We start from the raw sequence: 23,388 nt of genomic DNA on the forward strand, positions 1-23,388 counted from the left end.
GGGGCCTTCCAATCAAAACAGCTGAGAAAGGGCTGTCAATTGCATGTGGGTCTTTTATGCGGAGAGATCTTCGCTCGAGATCTTGTGGACCCACAGGGGACTTTCAACTCTCAAGGCACCGCCCCAAGAGAACCCACCTGCAATTGCCATCTGGGCATTCAAGTTACCTCCTGCAGGGGACGTCTAATCAGAACACTCGGGAAATGCTGTCATTTGGACATTTCTCTGCGGAGAGCTCTTCGTTCGAGCTCTTGTGGATTCGAAAGGGACTTCCAAAGCAACGCATGAGTGTGGCAGAGTGGAGACATTGATTGTATTTGCAGTCACTCTCTTTGCATTCAATGCATCTTTTCAATTCGTCCCAATGGGGTCCAGATCAAAGCATTCACTCCTTTGAGACTCAGGTAACGCGGTGGCAGAGACAGGCGATTTGCTGGACCACGGGCGCGGTTGATTCTTGCTAATCCCAGACTTTCTCTACCTCTGGTTATCTGTAACCCTTGTATTCTGAGTGAGCCATGAAAAGAATGCATGATTTCAAGAGAGCATCGCGCGTTCTGATTGCAGATCTGGGGAATCGTAAATCTACGTAGGCTGCCGCCAGCTTGGCAACTTGAATCGGGAGGGCGCCCTGGAGAAAATATCCAGCATTTGGAAAATCCCTAATTGAACTGGGAAAACTGTTTGGTGTGCCGCAGTTGGACATTGAGCGAATATCTACAGTCGGCTGCCTCGTTGAGTGGAGCCGTCCAATCAGAAGCCTTCAGCTCTAGGAGAACACAACCCATTGCTGCAGCGGGTGAAGAGGGTTGATCTTGAGAATCTCTGAGTCTCATTCACTTGTCTTGCTGGACTTTCTCCAATCAATCCTGGTGGCTTGTTGTGTTACTGCTTTTGACAGCCTTCACTCTCTCCCTCGACGAGAACCTGCGCACCTAAATAATCTTCCCTCACTCACCTTTATTCCTTTCCATCTCTTCCACCTCTTAAGACCTTTAAACTGTTCCATAAGCAGAATCTTTGCATCCTTCGCTGGTCTTTCTTCCTTACTTCTCCTACTATCCAAGCTTTACGAAGCCATCCAAACCTTCCAAAACACAAGAAGCTGAATAGAGGCTTTATTCAAGATGGCCATTCCAGGAAGAGCCGATGTCCCCTGGACGCTGGAAGAGAAGCAAAGACTGCTGAGACTTAGATTCCAGCACCGCATGCTCTCCTGGCCAGAGTTCCACCGTGTATGTTCATTCTCTCTGCCTCAATGTCTTCAGATTATGCCCCTCCTACGCGTACTCGAAAGCTGAGAGCTCTCATTCAGAGTTGCGAGGTACTCAAGATGGCTAACTCTTGCTGTTGTTCTGTTTCCAGCTCAATTTCTTCCCCGGTCGATCTCTGTCATCCATCCAGGGCCTGTGGCATCGCTACGGAGAGCCTATGATCCTATTCAAGAAACGCACGAACATCGACGAGCTGGAAGCTGCCCTTGAGGCTGAGGATAACGATTCTGAGACCGAGAAGAGGCAGGAGGAACAACCAATCCACAATACTAGAAGCAGGAAGAGGACACAGGAACAAGCTGGCTCAGACGCTGAGAACGCGAGCGTCACGAGGGGACGCAACAAGCGCGTAAGTAATCGCGTTTTAGAGGTTGCTCTGTTGACTGATCTTGAGCTAACCTCTGTCAAGCGCAGGGTTAATCCTTCTAAAAGCCCCAGGACAGTCGGAAGCAGCCCCACGAGTGTCGGACCTGAATCTCAGCCACATCGCCCTTTGCATGGAATCCCCGAGGACTACACATTTGTCATGCAGATAGGCCCGAACGCGATAGTACCTGCTCCCAGAACCACCCGCAGCTCCGCGAGGCACGCTGTCCCACAAACTCTCGCTCCAGTGCTGCCGCACAATGCAGCAGCATCCAATCTACTTGCCCAGAATGAACGCCATCTCGAGATTTCCAACGTGGGGCCCGTCGCACCCGTCGCGAATCAACAGATGAGCGCCTACGGACCTCGGCATGAATACCCCGCGTACTCAGCGACTAATGTGGAAACCTGGTTGTCGAACACTGGCCTGGCTGATGCGACCCACGAGTATCCTGACCCGGAACAAAACATACTATCCTACATTCTACCGGAGACGCGCGACACTCCTGCCCTTGCGCAAACCCAGCCTGGTTTCGAGCCTCAATCTGAAGGAACGACCCAGGCTACTGCTCAAACTACGGAGCCAGAACACCACACCGACCTGATGCCCGAAGCCGACGGTGGCAGGGAGCAAATTGTCCCAGAAGCTGAGGTGAACTCAATTGCCCAAAAACTCCACCGCATCCACAATCAGCAGGCTATCCAGTTCCACCGTCTCCAGGTCCAGATTGGGGAGCTCATCGAGCAGGCCAGTGTTGCCAGAAGACTTTCAAACCAGGCCGGCGAGATGCTAGCTACACTGCAGCAGCCAGGTGGTCTGTTTGACTTGAACTTCAGTGAAATGGAGGTGCTTGTCAAAGCTGCTGATGGGAAGGAGAATAATCCGGGGCGTTCAGACTAATGTGTTCACGTTTCGACTTTGAACTTTAATAATGAAATGGTTATGTGGGTTATGCCATTGTTACGCCGCTATCGAGATGCCTTTTTGAGCGTTTATACCACCATCGAGAATACTGAGCGGGTGCTTTGGGAACAGATGGCAATTGGGTGTTGGAGTTTATGCATACATCTTTGCAGTTTTGTCTTTCCTTTTCCTTATTCTGTACTATCATCGAGACCGTGAAGGTGGTGTTTTGGGCACAGGCGGAAATTGGGCGTTGGAGTCTATGCTTATATCTTGGCAGTTCTGTCTTTTCTTTTCCTCGTTTTGTACTATTATCGAGACCGCGAAGCGGGTGTACTATATTGGTACAGGTGACGATTGGTCGTCGGCGTTATGAGTTGGGCTTTATGTACTTTTCCTCCTTTTGTACCATAGTTTACACACCAGGACTCAGGCAAATTGGATACTGCTACTGGGTTGAATACACACACATGTATCTAAATCAATGTCGAGATCCAATTCCCAGTGGCATTGTAAAAGGCAAAATTAAAGACAGTCTAAGAAGAACGGCAATCATATACATATACAGTTTCGACGGTGTCCAGACAATACTTGACATTCTTGCAAGAAACAAAAAGGCCAATGCTAAGAACAACTCAGGCAAAGCCAAAACGCACCCCAGACAGGACAATATTCAGATAGCTATTCAAGTCCTCGCTAGACTATATGTCCACTTTCCGAGGGTACAGGAGTTGCAAAGCCTCTCCCTTCATCGGCGCACGAGGGACGACCTGGCCCGAGTCCCTTAACGCAATCTGTTTCCTTCTTGACGACCACCGTAAACGACATGCTAGACCGGTGACAAAGGTTCTGGAGTCCCTTCTAGTTTCTTCAATCATTGTACATGCGGCCAATGCCACAGGAAGCCCTTTCTCGTTGCGTTTGTCCTTTTCTGAATTCCAACAAATACCACTTTCCCACGTTTGTACGATGTCTCATGGACCAATTTGCTGTTCTCTTTGTCTTTTGGGTATCTATAGATACTGGAATAGTGGCAAATATCTGCACGAAGAAGTCGGACGGCGGCGATGGGCCTGGGATCGATCCGGGCAAGGTACAAGCAAAACGAGCAGGACGAGCAGGACGGGCAGAACTGGAGGACCGTCAGCCTAAATTGAACACAATGGCCACTAATCAGATAACAATGGGAAGTGTAGCAAGGCGCGTGGTACCACCTCTGAAGGGATCGTGAGATGAGGGTCGAGAGGGAAACCCGTCGGAAGGTCCAACTGGATGTCGTGGAGTACTCTACTGCACATTGTGAGGCCGTAGCTATAGAGTGTCATCCGGTCCCCTTAACGAAGACAGCGTTTTGGCTCTATTAAAGCGTCACTCGCCTTTCGTTTCCTAGTGGCGGCGGCGATGGATCTGGGATCGGTTGCGCAAGCAGGGGGACGAGCAGGGGGGCCGTCGACCTTGGTTAAACACAGTAGTTAGTAACTAAGAGTCTCTGGCATCCGCCTTCAAGCAATGGTAAGAATCTAGTAAAGTACCGTCGAGAGACCCAACCAAATGTGGTCGAGTACCGGGTCCTTGTCGCGAGGCTGACTCCCTGGAACACAGACGCCATCTCACAGTGATATTCAGGGTCAGCCTCAACAGGTTTGGGATTCCATGAAGTGTCAGTCAACTTTGCTCTTCCTGTGGCTTGGTCGGTGGCTTTCATTCAGAGATTTCTGTGGCGAGGGCGTGCTAGATCAGGGAATTGTTATGCTGTTCTATTCACCTCAAATCACCGCACGGACCTCCTGTGGTCTACAGCCCACAGAAACAAAACCACTTCTACTTCTCTCCTCCCTCCCTCCCTCTCTCTCCCTCTCACCTCTTTCCTCCCCTCAAGATCTCTTCTCTTTTGCTCTTCCACAGCTTCACTCTTGCGACCTTTCATCTATCAAAGTCTACTAGGTAAGAACTGGACTCTCGGTCTTTACTTTCTTCTACAAAACAACAAATCTGACTTGGGATTGAACCCAAGTCACTTGTTTTACTTCGTTCTCTGCTCTGTGTTGAGGTTACTTCTGCTACCCATCCCAAATCATCCCCCCCTCTCGCCATCTTGAATGTGCTGGAAGGCGACTGGATTACAGTCCTTGAGTTTCCACTGTACCTTCACCTCAGTGTTCACACTTGTGAGAAAACCAAAACCAGTTCCTCTGTGTTTCTGCCTCTTTCTCTACCATCGAACCCGTGCTCTTGTCCCTCGACAGTCTTCGAGCCTCCGAGTGTACTGACAAACGACAGATCGTTCTCATCACTTCAGATCGAAACATCTTACCGTGATTCAAAGACCAAACTGGCAGTTCTCAGCTTACAACCCGAGCGTTTTTTGGCAGTGGTTCGACCAAGATGTCCGAACCGTCTAACGCAAAAACCCACTGGACAAGGGGCGAGAAGGACCGCGTCACCCGACTGAGCAAGAGTCAGGTCGACGATGAGTACCTGAGCGACTATGCGTCCGAGAATGACCAAAGCGCTCTGCAATCCAGCGCCAAGAAGCGCAAGTTTGACGAGACCGATGTGGACGCTGCGGATGAGGACCTGAAAACTCGTTCCAAAATGGTAAGGAGCCCATCCTCATCCATAATGCGAACCTACTTTTTTAAGTCTTGGAAGCTAATTCTTCTCAAGGTTAAACCCTTTGGCATAGCGACAGATGTGGAAGAATACGACTTTCACGCGTCTCATGGCACTAAACGTGCTTTCACTCCAGAGTCTGTGTCTATTCATACGGACGATACAACTGATGGCGAAGACGAATGGTCGACAGACCTGGAGTACATCGAGGAGGTTAAATACGACGATGGAGACCAAGGCAAAGAAGAAGGCGAAGCAGATGGGGAAGAAGATGGGGGAGAAGAGGCGGAGGGAGTTGTGGAAGAGGAGAAGGAGGAGTCTGCTGGATCGACCACGCCCACCTATACTCCAAAATCCAGTGCTACAATCTCCCGAGTGAATGCGTCCGCCACTGCCACTGGAAGCTCAGGTGCGTCAGCTGCCGCGATGGCCATCAAGGCCGGTGCTGGTGATCCTCCCCGCCATGCCACAGAGACAGGGGAACTTTCTTTCACTACTGAAGGCGCCCAAACCCCCGATGGATGGCCCCGTGGATATAGATCCCTCTCTCAGCTGGCGGCGGACTCTGCAGCCTCAACTCACCCGCGCCCAACCGTACGTTGCGTCGCAACAAGCCACAATGGAACCGGTACCCCCACTTCATACCAACCTCGGAACGTTTCATTCGCGAGTACTACATCCTACCAGCCAGGAAACACATCCTTCACTAGTGGGACTCACCACGTCAATAACTGGACGGCCATCAATAGGAGCACCGAAGGAATCACACCAACCTCCTGGCAGCCACTTCAAGACAGCTTCACGCGGGCCCGCACCTCGTCGCTTCTCGCTGCAGAGTCGTCGCTTTACAAAGGCATCTCACAGCTCATTACCCGCCCGACAACGGAGAAAGCGAACGCCGTGGAAGCGCCCACATCAACCCAAATCCACAGAGAGTCGGCCTTGAGGATCAACCTTTCCTCCCTCGTCGGCAATTCGCAGGCCCCTGAGCATCGCCCCATCGGACCGCCAGTTGAAGACGACGTCCACAGCCGCGCTGCAACCTTCGGCGAAGTTTTGGAGATGGTCGAGAAGGAAAAAGAGGCGAAGCACCTCGAGATAGAAGAGGAGATCCGCGGCCTCGAACAGCAGATTGAAATCTTGAGAGAGCAGTCCAAGGCGGCAAAAAGCCAGTCGGCCAGGGCGGGTGAGCTTTTGGACCGGCTGCAGCTTCCAGGCGGCTGGGCGGACCTAAATCCATTCGAGGTGTTTGATCTGATCAGTGGTGTTGTTGGCTCAGAGACTGATGACGCTGGCGAAGAACCCAAGACGTTTTAAAGCTTTCCGTGCTGAGTGAAGGAAGGAATTCGAATGGAGCTCGGTGTTGCCGTTGAACTGTCGGAGCAGGAGTGATGATCGTTTTTTGTGCTCGGTGGAGGATATCTTTGAAGTCTGGTCTTTTCGCTTCAAGTGTTGGAGTATAGGTTTTGTTTTTGCTTTCTGCTCGGCCTAGGATACGTTACGGAGTTTGGTGGTGCCTTTGAATGTTGGAGTACAGTTGTTGGCTCTTTTTTTGTGGTTGGTAGATGAATCACCAGGGTGAACATCGACGAGGATGGAAGAATGTGTACTATCAGTCTTGGGAATTTGGCTTTTTGTGTTATTTTTGGAATTTGGATCGTATGTACTTTAGTCTGGTTATCGTCGCACTTGGTAGCTCCCAATGAAGTTTGGAGCAAGAAAGATCCTACGATGGAGTCCTATCATGAGGAACCTGCGGTACTATGAGTGCCTTTTCATACTACTTCAGATTCTGTGGACTGACATGGGTGCTTTGAGGGCTTTGGTAGCAAGGCTTAGTACACAAAGGTCCCCATTCAATACCCCAGCCGTCTGTTCTTAGGGCTACAGTAGGTCCCTAGCCACCCGCTGTGGAGCCAGAAGCCAAGATCAAAACCTGAGCCATCGAATTCATTCGTCAAATAGCACTAAGGGTAAACAAGCTGATTGGTCCACACTTCAAGCTCCACGCTACCATGGATCCAACGCCGAATAGATCCATCTCGGCGTTATGAGGTGATCTTCTTTCCAGCCTCAAGATCCCGAATCTCCTTCTTCAGCTGCGCTCAAACCCTTTTTACCGCAGCGTCCTCTCCAGCTATGTCCTCCAGCTCCACGTCTGTCAGATTGTTCACGAAGGATGGCGTAAACAGAGATATAGGCGTATCTGGTCCGGAGAGAAGATGGAAGTCCGCGGCCTGCATACAAACGTTGTCCACAACCGCTTGCGAGACACTTTGTAGTATGACTTGAGAATATCGTGGATCTCGTTAACGGTGTGTTCTCTGTTGCTCAGATGGTTCGCCCTGGTGAAAGCACTCAACCAGACAGCTTTCTTGTTACCACTGCCATAGAATGTGTCACTTTCCACCGATTTCATCATCCGATTTTGCCGACTAGAATCCATTAGCTAAGAACCACACCTTCAATACTGGGAAAGTACTCTTTTTGCAAGTTGTCCGCAAAGTAGTGATTGACTGTAATTGGTGTCCCGGAGAGCTCAATGTGCGACAGGAAGTGGACCTGTTTGAGTGCCTGGGTATACCGATCCAACAGATTATCCATCATTCGTGACAGAAGGCTCTCACGGACCATTCTGTTGGGGCAGGCGTATTCAAGTGTTTTCAGCACAAAGGAGTGGACGATTGTAATAACGTCGCTGATGTAGCCTTCTGCCAGAGTCGGCCACTTTGTGGATTGCTTCTTCATAGTAGTGGCTAGTAGTGCAGGACTGAAGGTGCCTAGTTCAAATCCACGAGAGTCGATATAAACCCTGTTGAGCCAATCGGTTATGTTCGCAAGAGGCTCGGAGACTTCAGCTGGCTCAGGTAGAATATCTTCGAGCTCAGCGCAAGGGCCAACCTTCCGACTGGAAATGGTATTTCTTTCTTCTTCAGAGTCCAGTGTTGTGGTTGGATCAGAGCTGCCATCGTCGGTCTGGAATTCCCGCAAGTGGCCTCGCTTTTCCACATCATTCGCGAATTCGGCGTTTCGATTGACAATCAGAGTTGCCAGTCTGAGCTCCTGGGCTTCATCAAAATAATAGTTTGCGCCATAGTTGATGGTTTTTGCGTTCTGAGCGATTGTCTGAAACTTGGAAATGATGTCAAGCAAGTATGCTCGTTGATGAGTGGCAGTTTCCCGTTCAGCTCCCAAGCCATGTAGTGCGGCTTTGGCCTGATTGAGCTTGCCCCCAATCTCTGATCGTACCTTGATGGTGAAATTAGCATTTCGTCCTTCCAGTACAGCAGAAGCGATGCTCACCGACTGAAACTCCTTCCGCAATATCAATGACAGTATCTCCTGAAGGCGTAACCTGAGTGCTTCGATTCCCCACCTATCCTTGTCGACCGAGGACCAAGGTGGCTTGGCTTGCCACTCTTTTTCGGCCGCGTCTCTCTCGACGGTTTTCTCCTGTAGCTCCTTGTGATTCAGGTTTCGCACCACAAACCATCCGAATTTGGTCTTTGAGCCGCCCCGATTGACCAGATCCACCACCTTCTGTTCCGTCCCTTTGTCAACCATGTCTGGCTTTGTGAGAATGCGTAGCGTTCTCGAGCCATCCGGATCGATCTCGCGGGCCCTCTGGTCAATTTTCTGAGTGGCAAGATCCGCGTAGGCGGGTATCACGGGGAGGATAACCGATCGTGGGTTCTTCATGTAGTCATCGACCATTTTGTTGATCATCGCTTTGTCTTCGTCCGTCGTGAATCCAGGGGTAGTGTTCTCAAAGGTTCCAGGGACGTCAATGATGCTAAGATGGTGTTCATTCGGACCAGAGATTTCGAGGCGGAGCACGTCACTCGAAAAGGCTGGCAAACCATCATTGGCATCCTTCTTGGAAAGACCCATCAAGTCATGCACCTATTCATAGAACCCAGAGGTCAGCACGGAGTTCTCATCTCCTAAGGTGTACACTCACATCCGCCATCATCTGCACGAAGACAGCAGAATCAAGACTTTGCAAATCATCAGCCTGCCACGCACGCAGCTTCTCCGCTCTCTTCTCGTCCGCGTCTGGAGCAGGCACAATAGACGCGACTATTCTTCGTCCCTTTGTTTTCAAGTCGCGGCGGAAGATGATCTGTGTTGCGAATCGAGTACACAATCCACTGTCGCGCGGAAACGCCATCTTGGTTAGACCCTCGAGAATAGAGCTTTTCCCGCTGGACTGCTCGCCGACCACGACGAGCTGAGGAAGACTGATGTATTCTCCAACGCCGTGGGCAAAGAGCTTGTCGATTTTTTCGAGCAGGGTGGGATCAGCGAGCATGACGCTCTTGCCAGGTTTGTTGCAGACCATTTTGGATAACACAGTGGGAATCTCAGCGGAAGAACAGGAAGAACTTCGCAGTTAGAGGTAGATAGTAAGGAACAGTGGAATAACGACAGATTGGGACGAGAAATTGCATATAAATAGGTTGTTGTAAGGGTGAATATGCCCCGCAAGGTTGAGAAACAACTTGTGTTCGTCCAAGAGAGGAAACACCGCAACCGCCGCAGAGCCCGCGGCACATTTCAACAACTGTGCCGCCCACGCCCAGCCTTGCCATACTATCTTTCTACCGAAACCAATAATTTACGCCTTGCGTCCTCTGTGTCTTGCCTTTCTGTTACTCTGCGGTAGCTACCTAGAGTAAGCGCGCCACATTGATGATTATTTGCTTAATAGGTAATGAGTACGGCAATTCAATCACTGGCAACCGCAACCACTCAAGTCTTAGGCGTATAGGTGACGAAGGCAGATTTTGTATATCTCAGGCTAACCAGTTTCTTATTAGATCTTGTTCGCCCTACAAGGCATAGAGTCGATAGATTTATAGGAGGTTGCTTATACCCCGCCCCCGCCCTGTGCATAAAGCAACCGGATGGCGTAATACAGGCTTATCGCCGATTCTGCCTTTCGCCCGCCGAGTTCTCGAGCTTACTCTCCGCACCCCCTCACGTTGATTCCCAGTCGTCCTTCAGTCGCCACATACGAGGAAGTCCATTCTCGCCTGGCGTACATTTCGAAGCAACAGAATAACCTTTAGAAAACTACCATCATGACTGAGGAACGACCAGTTATCGGGATCCTATCCATCGGCGATATGGGTGTTGGGATCGGTCAACTCCTCATCAGCCATGGATACAAAGTCGCAACATACGCCGAAGATCGAAGGCAGGTTTAGTCTCAATTATTTATGATGTATCGTAGTGACGCTAATCTCTTCCAGCGAACATACCCGCGAAAGAGCCAAGTCTAGTGGCATACAGCTTTTACCTTCAATCCCTGGTCTTGTCTCCGCGTCGGACTGCATTCTCTCCATCGTCCCACCACGGGACGCGCTCGCGACAGCAAAGCGCGTTGCTGAGGCCGTACCAAGTGAACCGAACGCGCGAGAAAATTCGCTGCACTACCTCGACTTGAATGCCATCGCACCCAGCCATGCGTCCCAGATTGAATCACTCCTCACTGAAAATCCCAACATCGTCTTCATAGATGGCGGTATAATCGGGGGGCCTCCTGGGCCGAAACCCGATGCACCAAGAGGCTGGACATGCCCATCCATCGTCGTCTCCGGACCAACCAAACTCCCTTACACCCATCTTACCGAGATTTTAAACATAGACCACATAGCCGATACAATCGGCCCAGCATCCGGACTGAAAATGTGTTTTGCCAGCACAACGAAGGGGTTTATCGCGATCGCTATCCAGTCGCTCGTCACGGCCGAGGCGATGGGCGTGTACCCGAAGCTCCGCGAGTATCTCGAGAAACACAACAATGGGGGTCTGGCGATTGCTGATCGCGGCGTCGTGGGTATGCCGCCGAAGGCGTATCGGTGGGTGAATGAGATGCAGCAGATTGGGAGGACGATGGAGGAGGAGGGTGGCTTTAGTTCTGGACTGTACGTTGCTCACTGATCCGTCTCGCATGGGTTCTTGGACGCTGATTTCGGCAGATTCGACGGCGTAGCTGAGGTGTATCGGGTTGTCGCGGAGGATACGGCGCTGGGACAAGAGCAGCCGGGGAGGAGGGAGAGGGGGACGACGGTTGACGACGTGGTGGCTGTGATGAGAGAGGGAATGAAGGCGACGAAGGAGAAGCTCGAGTGAGTATCATTGTGGTGAAAAGGGCAGGTACGCAGGCATAGCTGAGAGCCCTACCTGGGTCGCGCCTTCCTCGTTGGAATACACTTATAGGCCCGAAGAAGGCAGGTGCGACCGCCGTACCTGCCCGTATTGGACTGGCTGAGTACATGGGTAGCACCCTCCGCAACGGATGGCTGTCTCTTAGTAGGAAGGTGCGCCCATCGTACTTTCCATATAAGTTTTGGTGTCTTGATCGCTCCTTCCACATATCGAGTTATCTTTCTGTCCAGGAAGGTACACTCAGAAAGGGTACACATTCAAAGCCGACTACTAGGCCCGACGCAATGCTTCTCTGCCAAATAAAATGTCTTCTGTCGACTACGAATGGTACAATGTAGCTGTCTCCGCCTTCCCACGGGAGCTCCCGCGGCACTATCAATCGGAGAATTAAGCAGCGGCGCACCTATAGCCGATCGTTCGGAGGAAAGCCGAGACGGAGTGTGCCAGTCCGTGTGACGGAGCGACAATCCCCGCAGATCGCCTTGCGTTCTCCACTGGAGCAAGCCACCCAGCAGCCAAGCCTTAAATAGCCCGCAGACCCCAACGGCAGATACGTTGTACTATTCTCAGATGCGCCTGCAGTCACGTTTTCTCCGAGACAACCCGGCCTCTCAACGAGCATCCATCCATACTCCAAGCCAGGGGCGCCACCAGAAGTCGAAGAGCGAAAAGTAAAAGACCAACGACAATGTCTGCACCAACATCAGCCTCCGTCCTGGTCATAGGCAGCGGAAACGCTGGCCTCTGCGCCGCCATCTCGGCCGCGGAATCCGGCGCGCGGGATGTCCTCCTCATAGATTCATGCCCAGAGTCTTGGGCGGGCGGAAACTCGTATTTCACAGCGGGCGCATTCCGGACAGTCCATGGCGGGCTGGCTGACGTTCTTCCACTGGTGAATAACGTCGACGCCGCGACAGCGTCTCGAATTGATATGGAACCCTACACGGACAAACACTTCGGCGGCGACATTGAACGGATCTGTCTTGGGCGATCGGATCCGGATCTTGCGCGCACGCTTGTGGGCGATAGTAATGAGGCTGTCAAATGGCTTGCAGGGCATGGGGTACGGTTCCAGTTGTCGTTTAATCGCCAGGCGTATGAGATTGGCGGAAGGTTTAAGTTCTGGGGTGGGATGTGTTTGAAGACTCAGGATGGAGGGAAGGGGTTGGTGAGTGATGAGAGGAGGGCGGCGGAGAGGTTGGGTGTGAAAACTATCTATGGGACTGCGGCCAAGAAATTGCTTCTGGATTCTGCCGGGGCGGTTAGGGGTGTTGTCGTTGAGGATGAGACTGGGGAGAAGGAGATTCAGACGCGCGCTGTTGTTCTTGCTGCTGGTGGGTTCGAGGCGAATCCGCGCATGCGTGCGCAATATCTCGGACCGGGATGGGATTTCGCCAAGGTGCGTGGAACGCCGTATAACAATGGATCGTGTTTCGAAATGGCCATGCGTGATGCCTCTGCGAAGCAAGCGGGAAACTGGTCTGGATGCCACTCTGTGGCGTGGGACGCGAATGCACCTGCGAACTCGGGCGACCGGGAGATTTCGAACGAGTTTACAAAGTCCGGGTATCCGCTGGGGCTCATGTTGAACCTTGAGGGAGAGCGGTTCGTCGATGAGGGCGTGGATATGCGCAACTATACGTACGCGATCTTCGGCAAGGCCATTCTGGCACAGCCAGGGCATGCGGCATTTCAGGTCTGGGATGCCACAATGACACCGTGGTTGCGGAGTGAGGAATATCGCGATGAGATTGTCGAGCGCATCACGGCGTCTACAGTCGAAGAGCTAGCTAAGAAATGTGCGGAGCGTGGGCTGAGGAATCCAGCCAAGTTCGTCTCGACGATTTACGAGTACAACGACGCCGTGGCAGCCTTTGGAGCTGAGAATCCAAACCACAAGTGGGATCCAGCTGTTAAGGACGGCCTGTCGACGCAGTCATCCCGAGTGCAGCTGCCCCTCGCCAAATCAAATTGGGCTACGCCGCTAATAGAGAAACCATTTGTCGCTGTCAAAGTTACCTGCGGTGTGACATTTACCTTTGGCGGACTTGCCGCCGACCATGAAACCGCGGGCGTTATCTCATCTGCTACAAACGCTCCTGTGCCGGGGTTATTCTGCGCAGGCGAAATGTTGGGTGGACTGTTCTACGACAACTACCCCGGAGGCAGTGGCCTTACGTCGGGGGCTGTATTTGGCCGCAGGGCTGGGCGTGCCGCTGCTGCACTGGCGCAGAAGCATATTGTCAGCCCGAGGCTCTAACTGGGATTCCCATTTGAGAATTTTCGTATTTTAGAAGAGTATTATATTGAAAATGGGTTTATATTTCTAACCTGTTGCTGCTCAGTACTCGGAAGAACCTATATAGATGCACATATTGACAATTAGCAGCATATAGCAGGGGGTTGACTTACGCTTGGGAATCCTGATCAGTCTCCATGACATTCTCATCTTCATCGCTGTCCTCCTCTTCATCTTCATTCTCGTCATCCGACGCTATAGGAGCGTCGTAAAGATCAAAATCCACATACGCCTCAATCTCACACTCCAACCTATGCGCATCACGTTTGGCATTTCCCGTAAGCTCATACCCAACAATCTCGGCCAACTCGCGAATATCCGAGTCCCTGCTCTGGTTCCCCCGCTTATAGAACCTCCGCGTCGTGTAATCCAACGGCCCCGTGCCAAGAGCATGTTCATTGACCGATAAACACAACGCATCAGCAAGCAACCCCAAAGACCCCCAGGTGTTTCGTCCAATAGCATACGACAGCGCCGTGTGACCCTTGCAACAGACCTGCGCAGCGTCAGCTCCATAGTCCAAGAGTGTACTCACAACACCGGGATCATTGATCGCCGCGGCGATGGACAGCGCGCTACGGCCGAGGATATTCTGGTGGTTTATCCTCGCACCGCGCTGGATCAGAACATCAACCACCTCGTCGTGGCCGTGTCCCGCAGCGAGGAGCAGAGGGGTATGCCTCATCAACGGCTCCGCGCAGTGAACGTCGGCTCCTGCCTCGAGCAATCGCTCAACAACATCATCGTGTCCCTTCGCCGCAGCATAGTGTAGCGCACTCCACCCGTTCCCCGGATGGCGCGCATGGACATCCGCGCCATACTTTAGCAGAGCCTCGACGACATACTTGTTACCCCCTTTCGCAGCGAATAGAAGCACAGTGCCGCCCCCACCCGCCTGGCGCGTATAATTATAGTTGACATCGACCCCGTACCCGCGCCCGGCTAACAACCTCTCAACCATCGCCGTATTGCTACAATCCACAGCAAGCCTAAGCGCCCATTGCGCATGGGCATGTGGCGGACAATCCACCGCCCTGTGGGAATCATTCGTCCGCCGATCCCCGCGCGCGACAAAGCCCAGCAGGACCAGCAGCGGCGCCGGGTTGGTGTTGTACATGGCGTACATGAGGGGCGTGCACTCGTACCGCCCCGTTATCCCCGTCGTGCAGAGGTCGCCGGGGTCTGCGTATGGGACGCCGTCGTTGACGAGGAGCCAGACGGCTTCGGCTGAGGGGCCCATGCAGGCTTGGGCGAGGGCTTCGTAGCCGACGGCGGGGTTGCGTTTTGTGTTGATGTGCCGGATTATGGGGAGGAGGGCGAGCATTTCCTCGGGGTTGTCGTCGATACTGGCCTGTTTGAATTGCGTTAGTATCTTTCTGATAGGGTATTTTTCGGCAGTTTTTATGGCGATGCGCCAGGATGTTTTGGAGGTTCTCAGGAAGGACGCTAGGTCGGCTGCTGGGAGGTGTTCGATGACTTGAAGGATGAGCTCTTCGGGGAGTTGGAAAAGGTTGAATTCAGCCATGGCTATGTTTGGACGATGAGTACTGGGTCAGACAGGCGAATAGACGGGGTTTCATCGGGGCTCGAAAGATTTTGTGGTTTTATATACCATGGGATTCTTTTCCTTTCATGGGCGTTTATTGTACTGGCACCAAAGACTCAAACGACGCAAGGCCATCTCAGCTTTGTTTCTTTCTTTGGTGCTCTAAAATCATTGTCTGCTGATTGTAGCTATTGATTATTGCTTTGTTCATAACTACTAACATGGTGAGCCCCTTGCACAATATCTTTTTTACAAGTTTACACTAGAAGATTAAATTGATCCTATAGTTCTGTACTCATTGTACAACAATTACTAAAGATCTATGCTGTGATATACTAGTTTTGATTTATCAGGCTGAATGCATAACCCTAATCATAAAGGGACACTCCCTTATTACGACTATGATTCAACCATGGAATGCGTCAAGAGTAGCGATGGACTGGGTAGGATATCCTAAAACCGGCGCAACAAGTCTGTCACGAGCCAGGATGGAAGCGAGGAGGAGCCAGCTTTTCCCTAAAACATTGATAGCGGGCCAATCGGTAATGATGCGGTAACGTCTCAACTCTCGACCGGGCGCCCCTACCCCGTGGAAGATTTGAAGAACATCTCAAGCGAGTTACACCATCATGCGTCCAATATTCCGTACCGGGACATCACGATATCACGCGAAAGGAAGCGCTACCGAGTCCTAGGTACAGGCTGACGGGAAAAGAGTTAATAGATCTCCAGCAAGGCGGATGCATTACAGCACTTCTATTAGCAGCCATGCCATACCATATCCTCCTAATATTGAAACATAACCCTACTACCAGCTTGGGTCAGATCGCTGCGAGACCCCTGAGATATCCCAAGGCTCAGCTATGGCTGGTACCTCAAACCCACCACCACCTTCAGTTCCAAACGCCCCGAGTGCGAAACTCATCGAGGCCTCGGAGCCGAAGAATGCCGGATCAATGAGTTCCCACGTCCACGCGTTGGACGGGGATAGCGTCAATGGCTGGGGTGTAAAATGTGCCACATTATCTTCGGAATCTTTTAATTAGCTATGATATGGTATTGCGGGGAGTTCAGAGGGGCACGGGTTTGTTTATTACCGTCAATTTCGATGGCGATGAGAAACTTTCGCAAAGTGTCTTGACATTTGATGAGCATCTCGTTGCCTTTATCTAGTCCGTGCAGGATATCGATGGCTGTGTTGACGAGGGCTCGGAGCTCCGAGACCGAAAACATTGAAAATGCTTTGGAATATGCGGGGATTCTTTTGATAAGGAGCACACCCAGAATTGCAAGGGAAGCATTGAATGCTATAACAATGATGAGTTAGACAAATGGAGGACAATCAATACACAGAGATGGATTGACCTACTATAGAAACAGGAAAACCACCAGGCACCGAGCAAATTCTGGTCACTCTTCGACCCGAGCAGGATACTCTTACTGATCTGCAAAACGTTGCGGCACGTACGAATTAATTCTGCAAGCAGCCCAGCACCAGAGTTGACAAGCCACTCTGACCGATGCTCGTGAGAGGCAGTCATACTGCCCATGTCAAGGAATTTTCTCAGAATGGGTCGTATTATGAGGATCCTTGCACCCAGATAGCGAAGGGAAAGCAGGACGCGGAATCTGGTCGTGCCAACGGTGAGAGGAACATCGTTCAGAGCTTCTTTCGTGGTGTTTATAATCTGTAGGGTGGGAGGTAAGTTGTCCTGCCAGTGAGCTAGCTTCCAGGATAGTCCGAAGATCCGATCGAGCGTTTCGCTCATTGGGAGATGAGTTTGGAACTCCAGATTCAGGCCGTATAGCCGGTCCACCGCGTCACCCATGATGTGTGTAATGGACCTATCATTGTCAATTAATTGCTCACAGGCGGTCCGAGATAAACCCATACAAAATAGCATTGAAGTATTCCAGACTGGAGACTGTGGTGGCGTTGGACACATTGCTAAACGGTAGACGCAAGGTCTCGTCTAGTCTCACATGAGACAGCTGTATTAGTGGAGCACGACCGTATCTGACGCTTAGCAAACTAGAAAAGAGTTCAGCAATAAACTTGGGAACCTTGGAGAGGAGCTCGATTACCGATCATTCATAACACACCAGTACCACAATCTTTTGCGAATCTCTTGATCGAGTTCTGGCAGGTTCGCAGATCCATCCACGACATGAAGTCCCAATTGGTATGCCCCTTTCACTGCCAGGCCGTGGAAAGTCCATGTCATAGAAGAAGATGGAGTTCCTTCCAGGTACGCTTCCATGAGAAGATAGAGTTGCACTGCGCTGGTCAGACATACCGAAGGATATATTCGGAATGTGCCATACCTATTTCCAATGAAATGCGTCCAAAGACACTGGGCCTTGTTAGATAAAGTGCCTGCTCAAAGTAAACGTTGGATTTCGCCGCCCGCTCGCAGGTAGGTGACGTTGGGGACAAAACATTTGTGGCAATGGCAAGTATCACGTTAAGTATGCCGAGCCACGATCTGCTCACGGAACTAAGCCCATGACTCTGCATTCTTGAATAAGTCTCTCTGAAAGAGCCTTCATGAATGCAGGGAATCATCAGATTGACTGTAGTGAAGTAAAAGCGCAACAAACGCTCTGTTTCTTCCGCAGAAGGAAGCTTAAGGGGATCTTCATGAGCTTGTTGCCGGCCCTCAGATAGGGGGGTCGTAATGGGAGGTTTTGTAAAGCGCGCGTCAGAGTCGTTTCCTCTAGGTTGTCCAATACCTGTGGAGGGGTTTATGGCAGAGTCAGAGTTTCTGAAGACTGGGTCAGGTCGGTGGCCAACAGACTTCATGATCATCCGCAAGAAGGCCACGTTAGAAGAACTCCCTTCAAGTTTTCAGAAGCTGTCAGCAACATCTCACTTAGTACAGTGGCGCGGCAATTGTGGAGTAATTTACCAAAGTATTCGTCTTCATCGGCACCGTCTTTCAAGGGGACAGCACCCATACCATCCACTCCATCATCTTGGATCGGTGTCCTTCCTAGATCTATAGGACCCTGTGGCTGTTGGCCATCACGGACAGTGGGAGAGACTACTGACTGGACCCCTAACGATCTTCTCTCCGAGTGCAGGGCCTGAAGTTGCTCTTCTATCGTCTGCAGTCGCCGCTCGAGCAGCGCGTTCGCATCAAGCCTATACAAATCAGGAAAAGCCACAATGTCATAAATTTGTGTGGACATAGCACTCACAGGTCCCTTGTATCAGGGCCACTTGCGGGGGCCTGCCGGCTGGGCAACTGTTCATATTGACACTCCGTCCCCACGTCTTCGCACGACGAACAGGGCCGAGCACCGTTGCACTATTGCATTGACATTAGGCTCCGCACCATGTGTTTTGGCGTTAAAGATAACATACGCGAGATTTGCGTGCGCGGCAAGATCGACAGGCCACGGAGACTCTCTTTCGTTTCCGGCCGCTCGCTCTTGCCGAACGGAGTTGATCGGACTCGCCCAGCGGCGGACTTGATGATTCATGAGACGGATTGTCAGGCATGGTTAATCGTAAATCGAAAAAAAAAAGTCTTTTATTTGCGGCATTGAAGGAGAACAAATATTACTCCTCTTAATGCCCGCAAGATGGCAAGTTCGAGTTGGAGCCCATCTCGAACAGGCGAATAACTCGGCAGAATACCGAAGGCCCAGAGGCGGTGTGGGCTCTTGGCTGCTATTCCCCACATTTCTCCGCAAAAGAGCACAATTTCAACGTAAATTTATATAGGAAAGTTAGCATTGGCTCTTATTATTTATCTGCTCGGGCAGCTTACAGAAAATCACGTTTATAATCTGAGGCACTAAGTGATATATCCTAGTAGCACAGGGTCTATATCTTTGATTTTTTTTTAAAAAAAAAGGCTTACCGTGGGTTCCAGAAGTTGATCAGGGCTATATATATTTGGTCTTTTCCTTACCCACAGGCATATCGGTTGCCAAACAGTCATTTTCTTCCCACAGGAAAACCGGGAGAATCTGGAAGGAGAAAGCCACAGAGTTGCCGTCCAGAATGATCAGATGACTACCCAAGATTTTTTGTGCATTGCGAGGAACCAGCAGAAACTTCAAGCTTCATCTTGTGCCCCGACATCCGAAAATACCGCGGAAGTCGGGGATAAAATTCGCGGAGTCGCAGGCCGGAATGACTCCCACAATTTCTCCATTTCCCCAATTTCCCCAATTTTTCTCCTGGCCAGGGAATATATGTCCTGACTTATACGCGTATTGCTGTTGGAAGAGAGGAGAACTGCGCTGGCTGTGAGTGTAAGACCCCAGCTTCCCCACTCAATGCATTACTTGGTACACAGCGGGGTATAATTTTCAGTATCCCCGGCATACCCGGTATACCCGGATAACACCTTCTCAGCTATGGAGAGGACTATGTTCAAATTCAGAAATTGTGTACCCTTGCTGGTGGCTGACTCGGCCACCACTTAAAACACAAATACCTTTGAGTACCTGTGCACCTACCGATCCCTTTCTATTGATTTGCCTTTTCCGAGCACAATGGCTCCTCCACACATGGTATTCGCAACACCAAGCGCCCAGTCATTGGGTGATTTTTTCAATGATGCTGCATGCCTGCTTGGAGAGGATAACATATCGCGTACACCCGAGCATGGTGCACTTAGGGGGCCCGAGAATCAGGACGCATACGGTGATCCGTTCTCAGCAGCCACGACCAACAGTCCAAGTGGCGCCGTTCGGCCCAAAACTGTAGAGGAAGTTCAGGCAATTGTGAAGCTTGCAAACAAGCACAAGATACCTCTGTGGACTGTTTCGAGGGGCAAGAACCTGGGGTATGTCTTATCGCGCCTTTTTTCTTCCAATAAACATCTTGCTAATTCTTACTCATCAGATATGGCGGATCCAGTGCCGTTGTCAAAGGGTCGGTGGTGCTTGACCTCCATCGAATGAACAAAATAATCGAGGTAAACGAGGAATATGGCTACGCCATCGTGGAGCCCGGGGTATCCTTTTTCGACCTTTACGAAGAGATCCAACGCAGAGGCTTGAATCTCTGGCCCTCCGTTCCAGCAATCGGCTGGGGCTCGGTACTGGGAAACACCATGGACCGCGGGTTCGGCTATACTCCGAATGGAGAACATTCCCAGTCACAGTGTGGCATGGAGGTTGTTTTACCAAACGGTCAATTGCTTCGGACGGGTATGGGCGCGATGAAGGACAACAAGACCTTTGCGCTGTACAAAGGGTATGTATGCCCATATGTGTCATATAATAAAGATGGGGACATACTGAATACCCGGTAGAGGATTTGGACCCGGTCTAGACGGCCTTTTCTACCAATCAAACCTCGGTACGTTTCTTTACTTATGCCCGGCTCTCCAGGAGAAGCCTTACTGACCCTGGTAGGAATTGTCACGAAAATTGGCATCCATATCACTCCGGCCCCGGAAGCCTACGCAACTGTAGAAGTGAGCGTGCCTCGAGAAGAGGACCTTATCCCCCTGGTAGGGACACTTTCCGGCCTCATGCGGCGCTCGATTATCCTCAACTCGCCATCAATCGCCAACATTTTCCGCCTAGCCCTGACGGCCCCCATCCCAGAAGTCCAGGCCAAAATCAGGCAGTACATGAAGCCAGACTCTTACGTGCCATACCCCGTTCTCGAAGAAATCCGCAAGGAACAGAACTGGGGATTCTGGAAAGCGTACTTCTCCCTCTACGGCTCCGTCGAGATGCTCCCTGCCCTTCTCAAGACAATCCAGCGCGCATTCGCCCCCATCGAAGGCGTCCAGATCACATGGCGCGAGTTCCCCGGGGCGCCCGGGCGTGCAATCACCACGGCGGAGATCAAGTCGGAAGAGATCCCCCACAGCGGCATCCCGACATTGGAGCCACTCAACATCCTCAAGAGTCGTTCGGAAATTGGCGGACATATCGACTACTCGCCCATCATCCCTCCATCGGGGCGCGAGCTGTACGAATGGTACCTGACCGCCAAGCAACGCACGATTGACGCAAAGTTTGACTTCTTTGCGGATTTCCACGTCTACCCGCGCTATGTCGTTGGCATAGAACTGATCATATACACCCTGAGGGAAGAAGCGCGCCTTCACGAGCTCTATCACAATCTTGTGCAGGATGGTGCGAAGCACGGGTATATAGCGTACCGCACCCATGTGGGCTACATGGATGATCTAGCAACGAAACTGGACTTCAACGGGTTTGCCTTTGGGAGGTTTACGCGCCTCTTAAAAGGCACGCTGGATCCAAACGGGATTTTGTCTCCTGGAAAGTCGGGGATCTGGAATTCATCGAGTAATGTGCCCGAACCGAGCGCGCATTTGTAGTAGGGTGACTCATGTCAAAGAGCATTATTTATGGTTTTTATAAGAGACAGGATTTTTTGAAATTCATCTAACTGGGAATTCAACAACATTCATGTTTATGAACACACTGGAGAGACTGGAGAAGTGATGTCTACACATACGCGCGTCAAAGAGCTACAGTAAGGTAGGCTTCACAGCCCTGTTGCCTACAGGCGTGCAAAACTACATTGCCAGGCCACACCACGGCCATGTTCGTAATATATTGAAGCAGGTCAGGTTTCCAGGGAGTTGCGTTAGCTCTATGGTATCACATCCTCCTGCCTTGAAAGGACATGTACCTTCGATATCCGTCTTTCCTTCGAGAAAGTCGCCTGTTGGGTGATTGTCTCAAGCCCGAGGTGTAGACCGGACTGAAGTAAGTGGAGTATAGACCTTGATGGCTGTCGAGCTTTCATGGGTGATTCGAAAGTGCTTCTCATGATGTCATTGCTTTCGCGAAAGATGCGGCAGTCGGGCGGATCCGCGGGTCGTATACGCGGGTGTATTTGAAGAATTTCAAAAGCCACCTGGAGAACCGAAATTGAACCCAGGAACAGACATCCACGCAAAATGAGACTTATCGATACCCATCACCACTTTTTGCCCGACTTCTATGCTCAAGGTAACGCTCACGAACTCCAGTACGGCGAGTGACCGAATCTGACTCCCAATTGCAGCCCTCGAGGAAGCCGGGGGAGACCCCTGCGGCTGGCCAACTCCATCCTGGTCGGTCAATGGCTCAATTAATCTTACGGAAAATGTCGGTTCTACAAAGGTCATATTGTCGCTGACGGCCCCTGGAGCACTCATCGCTCCCACCAATGTGAAAAGACGGGCATTGGCGCGCAAGGCCAACGAGTTTGCCGCCGCAAGGCGTGATGAAGACCCCGATAGATGGGGCTTCTTTGCTGCTTTGCCGTGTCTTCTTGATACTGAGGGAGCTCTAGCAGAAATCCGATACGCACTTGATATTCTAAAGGCTGATGGTGTCACCCTGTTTACGAGATACGGGTCGGGAAATCAGTACCTCGGCCACCCAGCTTTCAAGCCTGTCTGGGAGGAGTTGAATTCTAGAAACGCCGTTGTCTTTGTGCACCCAACACATGCCTGTGATACCACTGCGGTCAATCGCTTTTTACCATTGCCGGCCATCGACTATCCGCATGAGACTACCAGGGCGGCAATGGACATGATCACCACCAACACGAAGAGGACATACTCATCATGCAAAGTCATCCTCTCACACGCCGGAGGATCTCTTCCATACTTGATCAGCCGAGTCAGCACAGTATCCAAGGAAGCTCCCGCCACGGCGGGCATGTTCGGGAAAAGCGCAGCGGAAATCAAGGAGGACTTCCGGTCGTTCTACTTTGACCTGGCCCTTTCCAGCTCGGAGGCTGTGCTCAGGATGGTTCTAGATCTTGTACCCCATGATCATATCCTTTACGGTATGCTGTTCGAGATGCTTGTCGTCTGTTGCTGTTGTCGTCGTTGGCTCTTTCTGGTTACTGACGCTGCGTGCAGGATCTGACTACCCTTACGCCCCCTCCGACGTCATTGTTGGGTTCAAGCAGATTCTGGACGATGTTCCCTTGGACCAAGATATGCGGGAGAAAATATCCTATAAAAACGCGGAAGCGCTTTTCGCAAGGCGCGATTAAGATGGGTTTGCAGATGCTTTCGAGATGTTGCCCCTTGTATTCAATCATATCCACGAGGGCAGTATGGCTCACATATATATGTACTGCAGGTGGTAGAGGTTGATATCTGCAAGCGTGATGAAATTGTATTTCTCGGGCGAAGCATATTTCATTTCAGAATGCCCTGTACTCCATCTGTAGCATACTCATTTTAGGTGTACATGCAGCGGGCAGTTA

General features: G+C 51.2%; 8 protein-coding genes across 8 annotated transcripts; 6 read left to right on the forward strand and 2 right to left on the reverse strand.

The window, feature by feature from the left end:
• Window positions 1-1,127: 1,127 nt before the first annotated feature.
• Window positions 1,128-2,541, forward strand: BJX68DRAFT_271822 (uncharacterized protein; the record flags this gene model as incomplete). Its single annotated transcript, XM_071047040.1, has 3 exons — window positions 1,128-1,235; window positions 1,366-1,623; window positions 1,684-2,541. The coding sequence occupies 3 exons, from the start codon at window positions 1,128-1,130 to the stop codon at window positions 2,539-2,541; spliced, it is 1,224 nt and encodes a 407-aa protein (XP_070893887.1).
• A 2,388-nt stretch (window positions 2,542-4,929) lies between these two features.
• BJX68DRAFT_271823 (uncharacterized protein) lies at window positions 4,930-6,474 on the forward strand (the record flags this gene model as incomplete). The annotated part of the gene is made up of 2 exons (XM_071047041.1): window positions 4,930-5,142; window positions 5,212-6,474. The coding sequence occupies 2 exons, from the start codon at window positions 4,930-4,932 to the stop codon at window positions 6,472-6,474; spliced, it is 1,476 nt and encodes a 491-aa protein (XP_070893888.1).
• Window positions 6,475-7,262: 788 nt separating this feature from the next.
• On the reverse strand, window positions 7,263-9,499 carry BJX68DRAFT_279103 (P-loop containing nucleoside triphosphate hydrolase protein; the record flags this gene model as incomplete). The annotated part of the gene is made up of 5 exons (XM_071048664.1): window positions 7,263-7,394; window positions 7,433-7,592; window positions 7,640-8,406; window positions 8,461-9,060; window positions 9,119-9,499. 5 exons carry the CDS (start codon window positions 9,497-9,499, stop codon window positions 7,263-7,265), a joined length of 2,040 nt encoding a protein of 679 aa, XP_070893889.1.
• A 636-nt stretch (window positions 9,500-10,135) lies between these two features.
• On the forward strand, window positions 10,136-11,582 carry BJX68DRAFT_247075 (6-phosphogluconate dehydrogenase). The gene is made up of 3 exons (XM_071041728.1): window positions 10,136-10,357; window positions 10,413-11,087; window positions 11,142-11,582. The coding sequence occupies exons 1-3, from the start codon at window positions 10,242-10,244 to the stop codon at window positions 11,293-11,295; spliced, it is 945 nt and encodes a 314-aa protein (XP_070893890.1). The 5' UTR covers window positions 10,136-10,241; the 3' UTR covers window positions 11,296-11,582.
• A 437-nt stretch (window positions 11,583-12,019) lies between these two features.
• BJX68DRAFT_271826 (FAD binding domain-containing protein) lies at window positions 12,020-13,591 on the forward strand (the record flags this gene model as incomplete). Its single annotated transcript, XM_071047042.1, has 1 exon — window positions 12,020-13,591. One exon carries the CDS (start codon window positions 12,020-12,022, stop codon window positions 13,589-13,591), a length of 1,572 nt encoding a protein of 523 aa, XP_070893891.1.
• Window positions 13,592-15,582: 1,991 nt separating this feature from the next.
• On the reverse strand, window positions 15,583-18,745 carry BJX68DRAFT_279107 (transcription factor domain-containing protein; the record flags this gene model as incomplete). The annotated part of the gene is made up of 10 exons (XM_071048665.1): window positions 18,544-18,745; window positions 18,378-18,487; window positions 18,086-18,321; window positions 17,502-18,014; window positions 17,262-17,454; window positions 17,071-17,208; window positions 16,491-17,021; window positions 16,274-16,437; window positions 16,062-16,211; window positions 15,583-15,629 (listed from the first exon to the last, which is right to left on the reverse strand). The coding sequence occupies exons 1-10, from the start codon at window positions 18,679-18,681 to the stop codon at window positions 15,583-15,585; spliced, it is 2,220 nt and encodes a 739-aa protein (XP_070893892.1). The 5' UTR covers window positions 18,682-18,745.
• Window positions 18,746-19,685: 940 nt separating this feature from the next.
• BJX68DRAFT_271829 (uncharacterized protein) lies at window positions 19,686-21,493 on the forward strand (the record flags this gene model as incomplete). Its single annotated transcript, XM_071047043.1, has 4 exons — window positions 19,686-19,978; window positions 20,038-20,391; window positions 20,450-20,496; window positions 20,553-21,493. The coding sequence occupies 4 exons, from the start codon at window positions 19,686-19,688 to the stop codon at window positions 21,491-21,493; spliced, it is 1,635 nt and encodes a 544-aa protein (XP_070893893.1).
• A 588-nt stretch (window positions 21,494-22,081) lies between these two features.
• On the forward strand, window positions 22,082-23,172 carry BJX68DRAFT_258642 (amidohydrolase family protein; the record flags this gene model as incomplete). The annotated part of the gene is made up of 3 exons (XM_071043559.1): window positions 22,082-22,133; window positions 22,189-22,959; window positions 23,036-23,172. The coding sequence occupies 3 exons, from the start codon at window positions 22,082-22,084 to the stop codon at window positions 23,170-23,172; spliced, it is 960 nt and encodes a 319-aa protein (XP_070893894.1).
• Between the last annotated feature and the right edge of the window lie 216 nt (window positions 23,173-23,388).

This window comes from Aspergillus pseudodeflectus (assembly GCF_044049435.1).
Source record: "Aspergillus pseudodeflectus strain CBS 756.74 chromosome Unknown BJX68scaffold_68, whole genome shotgun sequence".
Taxonomy (NCBI): Eukaryota; Fungi; Ascomycota; class Eurotiomycetes; order Eurotiales; family Aspergillaceae; genus Aspergillus; species Aspergillus pseudodeflectus.